Source organism: Atta colombica, unplaced genomic scaffold, assembly GCF_001594045.1.
Source record: "Atta colombica isolate Treedump-2 unplaced genomic scaffold, Acol1.0 scaffold38, whole genome shotgun sequence".
NCBI classification, from domain to species: Eukaryota; Metazoa; Arthropoda; class Insecta; order Hymenoptera; family Formicidae; genus Atta; species Atta colombica.
Genome location: NW_017259490.1, coordinates 3,539,114 through 3,547,112, shown reverse-complemented (window position 1 = coordinate 3,547,112; position 7,999 = coordinate 3,539,114). Strand labels below are relative to the sequence as shown.

General features: G+C 38.1%; 1 protein-coding gene across 5 annotated transcripts in view; it reads left to right on the top strand.

Annotated features, from left to right (window-relative positions):
- The first annotated feature begins 2,489 nt into the window (after nt 1-2,489).
- Nucleotides 2,490-7,999, top strand: part of LOC108690988 (pumilio homolog 2) — an 82,499-nt gene continuing 76,989 nt past the window's right edge. For all 5 annotated transcript variants that reach the window (XM_018198571.1, XM_018198569.1, XM_018198570.1 and 2 more), the window contains exons 1-4: nt 2,490-2,602; nt 3,441-3,662; nt 4,361-4,495; nt 4,607-4,723. In XM_018198571.1, coding sequence (XP_018054060.1) covers nt 2,507-2,602; nt 3,441-3,662; nt 4,361-4,495; nt 4,607-4,723 — 570 coding nt within the window. In that variant the 5' untranslated portion in view covers nt 2,490-2,506. The remainder of the gene's footprint in view (nt 2,603-3,440; nt 3,663-4,360; nt 4,496-4,606; nt 4,724-7,999) is intronic.

Sequence of the window (7,999 nt, the reverse complement as noted above, 5' to 3'; positions counted from 1 at the left end):
ATAGTAATAATAATATTCAGATATTTATAGAGTACATATAGTAATTTGTATTTGTACAAAACTACGTTTTTTTATGAATTAAAAATAACTGACATCTTGATGTCACGTCCTGTACACAATAAATATAATAAGTATTTAAGTTTTATGAAATTGATTAATCACAGTCGAATATGAGAAAAATAATCGACTATGATTGAAATTTTTTTAAGACTTATAGGTGCTTTTCAAACATTATTCTATCTTTCCTGTTATTTAGTGAGTAACAAGATAGAACGATATTTGTATCGATTTGTTAAATGAAAAGCATCTTACATATCTATTGTGTTCAAGATTAAAATCAGTATTTACAATTGGTTCTTATTTTAAGAAAATCGTCTTAAAATGCTAATACAAGTTTCTGATTCGCTTACAATATCTTAAAATATTTAAGGCGGCCTCAAATATATAAGAATCAACTATAAATACTGATCTAAGATGTCATAAATCGATTATAAAGTCATATTAGTATCTTAAAGCACTGCTTAAGATGATCTTAAAATAAAAACCGATTACTAAATAGTCAACCAACATCTGGATCATTTATATCATAGTCGAATATGCATGATTGATGTCGCAAGATCAACGTTTAAAAATTTCGCGCGCGTGCAGCCATTTTCTCCCCCCTCCGGCCAATCGGAATAACAATAATGACGGACGCACAACGACAGGTGGCGCCATATAGTTCGCCTCGGTCGCGTTTCAGTAGCATAAAAATTGAATTTTCATCACGGTCACGAAAGGAAACCAAGCACGACACGATTTTATACGATTTATCTTGATTTATCTCAAGCTTGATTATGTCGACGCGAATGCGAGATGTTTAATCGAGGTAAACTGAAGCGAAAGGATATCGAACGCGAAGAAGAATCTCAATTTTTTACTCTAAACTAGCGAGGGAGGGAAGAGGGAGGGGAAGGGCCCGTAAATCGCATAGGAGACGCGGTACATACGACTATACGAGCACGTTATTACGAGGTTAAAGCGAGACAGCATGACACATAGATAATCATCCGTCTTCCTTCTCTCTCTCCCCTCCTCGCTACTCCGTCGCGCCGACGCCTCCCACCACGAAAATCGCGCACGCAGCATCCTTGCGCGCGAAACACGCGTACGCCGGTGGACGCACGTCGTGTGTCTGTGGCTCGCGTGGCTGTACATACCTGTGAATAGTGTATTTTAAGCCTTAGTTTTAACGAAATGACCGTGTGAAGGAAGAAGACGTGTGAGGGAGAGTCGTGAAACGGAGAGCTACGTGAGTGCAACGTCGAAACACGAGAAAAAGAAAGAGAGAGAAAGAGAGAGAGAGAGAGAGAGAGGGAAAGAAGGAGGCGCAGGCAGAGAAAGAGAGACAGTTAATCGACGGCGGAATCCTCGTCGTCGAGAAGCAACCACACGTCGAGGGCGAGGTAAACGTTCACCAGGATCCCGAGCTTGCTACGCGAATCCTCGAGAACGAGATCCCAGAGTCTCTAATTTTCTTCTTTCTCTCTCTCTCTCTCTCTCTCTCTTTCGCTCGCTCGCTCGCTTGTTCCGTCCATTTCCCCTGTCCTTCTCTCATATACGATTTGCCTCCCTTTCTCTTGCTCCCTCTCTCCTTTCTCGCAGTTCTCGCTTGTTTCATCTTTCCTTCTTTCCTCGATCTGTTCGCGAGTCGTAGTGTTGTCGTCGGTTCGGTCAGTTGGTGCGTGCGTCAGAACCGTCCTCGTCGCTTCAGCCAAGGATCTCGCTCGGACGTGTTACGAGCGAGCGTGTGTGCGAGCGAGCAAGCGAGCGAGCCTGCGGTCATCGTGCGCGCCCGCCGTTCACGACGGTTTCCTTTGTGTTTTCTCTCTCTCTTTCTCTCGCCCCTCTCTCTTTCTTTCTCTCTCCCTCTCTCTGTCGCTCCATATCCGGCGCACACCAGGCACACACAGTGTTGTCAAAAATCCGGCAGCAGCGCGCCGGAGGTACACGCAGCTGCCATTGCTGTAACTGTCTGGTTTACGCTCACAGCTCGGTAAATACGCTCCTACGGTCTCTCTCGGGCTGATATCAGTGTGCCGCTCGTCATCATCGCCGTCATCGTCGCCGCCACCACCGCCACCACCGCCGCTGTCGTCGCCGCTGTCGCAACCGCAACGGCAATCTCAAGTCTCAACCGCAGCCGCCTCGTCACCGTCACCGTCGTCGCTGTCGTCGTCGTAGTCGTCTTCGTCATTGTCCTCGCCGTCGTTCTCTTTCTCATCATCGTCGTGGAAACGATTGGTGAGAATGTGCCGCCGTTAACAATCACGCGTCTACGGAATATGTTCGTGCAACGACCGTAGCAAGCGGCAACCTCCACGGCACCTCGCCAGACGCCGCCGGCTCTCTCCGTGCGAGAGCTAACCTTTACAGAGGCTGAGGGTGCACCTTCCCCTCCAGCACGTTTGGCCGTACCGCCTTCGCCGTGCCCGGGGACAGCGGCGCGGCCTGACACCACGAGGACATGAAGTGGCTCGGCGCGAGCAGCGGAGGCGCCGGAGGCGAACCGGCATCCTCCATGCAGCTGCATCACACCTCCGCCAACGGCCACATACCCACGGTACAACCTCCGCTTATTTTCTCTTTCTCTTCTTTTTTTTTTCTTTACCATTTGTCTCCTCGCCATTTGCGATCGGCTTCCTTGATATGGGGAATACGCCGATCACGAATCGAGTGTGACTATAATTGCGGCGCACGAGACGCCATAACCTCGATGAGTAGCCCTGCTGAGAATGAGCATTTGCTATTGTCAGCATGAGTGTTAAAGTGTTGATGGGAACGTTGATTCGGTCCTGTATGATGCGTAAGAGGAATGTGCCGAGTAGCTCAAATACAAAGTGATCGTATAAAAATAATGTATCTGATATCTTCTCCGAACTAGAAATTGTAGAAGCAAGAATAAGGAAAAATTGCCGTTTGTTTTAATATATATATAAAAGGTGTTAATAGCTTTCAAGTTGTAAACAATTGAAAACTAGAGGAGTTAAATTAACAAGCTAAAGGTCTGTTTTTTCTATTCTTGCACTAGAATGCACTAGAACTTTTTTTGCTTTTATTAAATATAAAATGTATATTTGTCTCACTTTAAATTCCAAAAGTGTACACTAGTTTAGCCATAGAAAATAGACCCTAAATCTTGGTTAATCAAATTTGGCTGAATAAAGTAAAGATCCAAGTATAAAGACAATTGCAGTGACATTTAACGTGGTTTTAATTTGAATTTTTTTTTAATATAACATTTGATAATTAACAGTTATATGTAAAAATACAAATATATAAGTGTAACCAAATTTTGCTGAGACAATCATTAATCTGAAATTTAAGGTTATAATTGTATGTTATATTTTTAAATTTCATAAATGTCATGACATCACTGATCATTGATATGTACGACTTAGGATACGGAACAGTGTGGGCAAGTTATGGCTGGTGGCGATAATATGCGAATCCAACCTGGTCAGACTCATCAAATGGGAGTGAGTAGAACTCAAGACGACGCTATGGTTGGTTATGTGTTTCAACGACCTACAGAACCAGAATTTAACACCCAATCTTCGACTTTCCAAGCAAAGCAAGCTCCGAGAGCTTGGGCATTGGCAGATGACGTTATTGTTGATAATGTATGTATCACAAAATACACATCAATTTAATATGATATGATAATTTTAATTATAATTATATATTTTAAAATCTAAATACGTACTTGTTTGTTACACATAATTCTCAATTTGTTAAATTGCATGTAAGATCAGAATTTACAAACTGGTTTTATTATAATTACAGTTTTTATTGTGCAAAAGAATTCATGAGCTCTTTGTTCAATCTTTATTTTCAAAGTTTATTTTTAAAATTATTGTTATTGTTTTTATTCTTCAAAAGATAATGCGATATTGCGATTTATTCCTAATTACGATTCAAAATTTATATGTTTTGTAGATTTTGTTTCTATCAAAGTGTAATATTTTTTCTGGACTTGGGCCATCTCTATATATGACATTATGAATTTTCTAAGAAATCTTTATATGAAATTTTTCTAAGAATCTTTGTATATTCGAGATGTTAAGTTTAGTAATATATTCCATTTTAATACAAAGTCTGTGAAACATTTTTAATGACATGCACTCTTTCATATAGTTCTAAGCTATTTAGCACTCCAAATATATATTTATTTTGTTTCATATATCTCAAGTGTATATCTAAAGAAGACAACGAAACCTATGCATTTAGTGTTACAATACAGTTTTAATTTGTACATATTGCGTTGATGCAGTGATATGTAATACAGTAAATTATACAATCAAAATAATTTATTTTACAGAATCAAGAAAAATGGAAATATTCTATGACTAAGCTTAGTGTACCTCAACAAAGTCAATCTCAACAACTGGGATTGACTATGAACAATGTACATTTGAGTAATGTACCTTATGAGATACATCCTATGCAATTAAAAGTAAGTAATAAATATCAACGATTATATTTTATATATGATTGTAAAGTTATTCTAAATGATTATAAATATTTTTCTATACACTCATACAAATCTTTTACATTTACCTTCTAGAGTGGTGCGCCTGGTGCAGAACATTTGGTCTATCTAAATAATCAGATGACTGCTCAACAACAAGTTGCTCTCTTTCATCACCAACAGCAGCAGCAACAACAATTCAGGAATGGACAGGTAAGTTTTCCATATAATAAAAAAATTGCATTGAAACCTATTGATTATTACACACAAAACGCGCAATAGAAGAAAAATACAGTAGCTAGTCAACTTCTTGCTTTATGCAAAAAATAATATACGCAACATTTAATTATAATTAAACAGAAGAATATTTAAAAAAACTTCTGTTGTTTACAATTAATGTCTATCGTAGAATAATTGAAGATCCGAAATCAACATACGATTTCGTTATGAATTATCTAATTAATATGAAGTTATAACGTCTTATGATTACATAAAAATTTCATATATAATTAATCTAAATATGTTATATTTTTCGATTGAAGGAGTTCAATTCAACAATTTCATTTAATAAACGAACCTTGTACTATGGACTTAAATACTGTAGGCTTTTGCTAAAACTGTGTCAGGGTTAAAACTCTAACAGATATAAGTGAATTTTTATTTTATCATTTTTAATGACCTTTGTTGTTTGTATTTCAAATTTGTAATGAAAATGGAAGATATGTTGAAATATCACAATTTTTTTTATTTTATTCATTAGATCATAAATAATTGATATCAAGTATAGCATAGCATTTTATTATACTTTGTTTAATTGTCTCATTTTATTTTACATTGTTTAGATTCACGTGTAGATTAACAAGTTTCAGTATCGAATATCAAAATATTTATGATTATGTTGCTATTATGATCGTCAACAAAATATAAAATTACATGATACTTTCAAATTCATTTTATTGTAGCATAGTGATTTGTCTTTACTTACATTAACAAAATAGAATTTCAATCAGCGATTAAATTTAGTGTTATTTGAGATATTCATGAAAAATTGGGTAAAAGGTTCAGTTGTTTAATTAACAAATTTGTCAGAGAACATATTACTCTATTTGACATCAATCGCATTCAATCATGTTATATTTAATATTATTGACACGAATGTGTTACGGGACAATTAGACTAACTAATAGTCATCGTATATAACTATGTTACTACAGTATTTTTCAATAATCAAAATAATTATGAAATTTTTTTCAAAATAATGCATTTCAATGATTATTAAAAAACATTGAAAGCAAACATTGAGCAGTTAAAAAATATTACATTTATCTCTGTATCACAAAAGTGGTTAACCTTATTATGTTAAAAAATTACTTATAATTGATATAATTATCTTCGTAATATAAAACAATGTCAGACTTTGACAGCAATATTGACTCCCAATCAATGCGTTTATATTTCTTTTCTGTTGAATAATGCCAGAAAGCGAATCACTTAGCTTATGAATAAATCCTCCGTCATTCCTGATATTACGTGTCTCATATTTTATTTACTATATCGAATTATATTTCTCTTCGTATGAAATATAAATTTGCAGCGAGAATAACGTCATCGTTGTATAAATGTGTGAAAAATTATATACAATTCAGAATAGGAAGACTGCATCAATGTTTTACAGATCTCCATGACTGAATTTAATGCAGTTTGAGATAAACTATTGATGGATTTCTATAAAATTTATATTAGTAACAATTAATACTTTAATGGAATATAAAAACGATATTAATTGACAATACACAATAACGTTTGACTTTTTATTTAGACGGTACATTTTTTAGAAAAATATTTCATCGTATAAATTCGTTTAGTTTTTACTTTTTTAAATTTTAATCAAAATTGAAATAATCTGCACGTAAATTATTTGTATGCGATAGAAATTAATTGAAGTATATTTATACGTTAATGATATATTATTGTTTATTAATATTGTATTTAAATATGTCACTGTATTAAATGTTCACCAACAGTTTATCTTTCATCATTCTATTCCATAATTCATTGTGAAAAGCAATATAAAACAAAAGAAGAAGGTATTGAAATTTTTAAAGACCTTTTGAGCTTTTATATCTTCTTTTACATCTCCAATCTATAAATACGCTCTCGATTTATTTATGGAGGTGCAAAAATATATAGAGCAATTCTCATCGTTGTTCTTTTTGTCCGCTGTTTCTCGAATACAAAATAGACTTACAAGGTATGATAAAGTGGGATAAAAAAATAAAAAAATCAATAAGTTTATTTTTGGATATTTTTGGATATTTTTTAATCATATAATTCTAATCGTTTCTGATCGATTACGTCTTCGATCTCGGATCGGCAATGCTCTGCATATGAAATGGATCATCTAAATGTTTTCGCGATTAATCGTACGGCAACGGAAAGCTCCTTCGTCTCGCGTTTCTCGTCCAAGAGGTACTCTGTATTATTTATTATTGGATTTATATCATTGCGCGACATGCGGTAAGGAGAGCCGCGGAGGTTCCATTCGCTTCTGCGATCGCTGGACGAGAATACGAGACGGCGGCGCGTTTGGTGGATTGACGGAGCGACCGCCAGGGGCGCCTCGCTCGGGAGCGTCGTTCTTTGTTTCGGTTTCGGAGCGCAGTCTCCGTCCGACGAAGCGCAGAGCCCGGCTGACGAAAATTCGCGGCGCGCGGCAACGAGTGATCGGAGCGAGAGGGACGGAACGACCGGAGCCGATCAAGAGACGCCTGTCCTCAGAGCTCGGTTCCCTGGATGGACGACGCGACTCCGCGCGGAAAGGAATGCTCTTGAACGGGACCGCATTGCCGCGATAACAATTGAATCGCTCCCTCTGTAAATAAGCGGCAACGGCCGAGTATTATTCGTGAGTGAGTGTGCAAAGTGTGCGCGAGAGAAGAAAGGAGAGGGAAGAACCGTGGATTAGGCGTTACGGCAGAAGAAGAGAAAGAGGAGGAGGAGGTGGTGGTTGGTGGTGATATCGGAAGTGTCGAAGTGACGAAGGGCGCGCGCGTATGACAGCGGAAGCCTCGACGCTTTTCCGCCTTCTTCCTTCCGTCTCCCTTCTTTTGCTGTCTCTTTCTCTCTCATCGTCTAGTCGCGTCGAGAGAAGTGCGTACGCGAGGTGGTGATACTGTAACTCTCTCTCTCTCTCTCCCCGGTGTCGCGCGCGCGTTTGCGCTGCGATTCGCATTGTTTGACCGGCGGTGGTACAACATTGCTCGCACGCGGCTTCGCTCTGGTCCGCTGTGCGACAGAGAAAGAAAAGAAAGAGAAAGAAAGGAAGGATCAGCATCGACGACGATTCAATTTCGTCGTATAGGGGCAATCGCGTGGAGGATCGAAGAGACGAGACGCAAACGCGAGACGGCGGCGCTCTGGAGGTGGGGTAGTAGCTGTGCCGCCACCGACATATCCGTGCGATTTGTTCGTCCGTGTCGTCGTCGATCG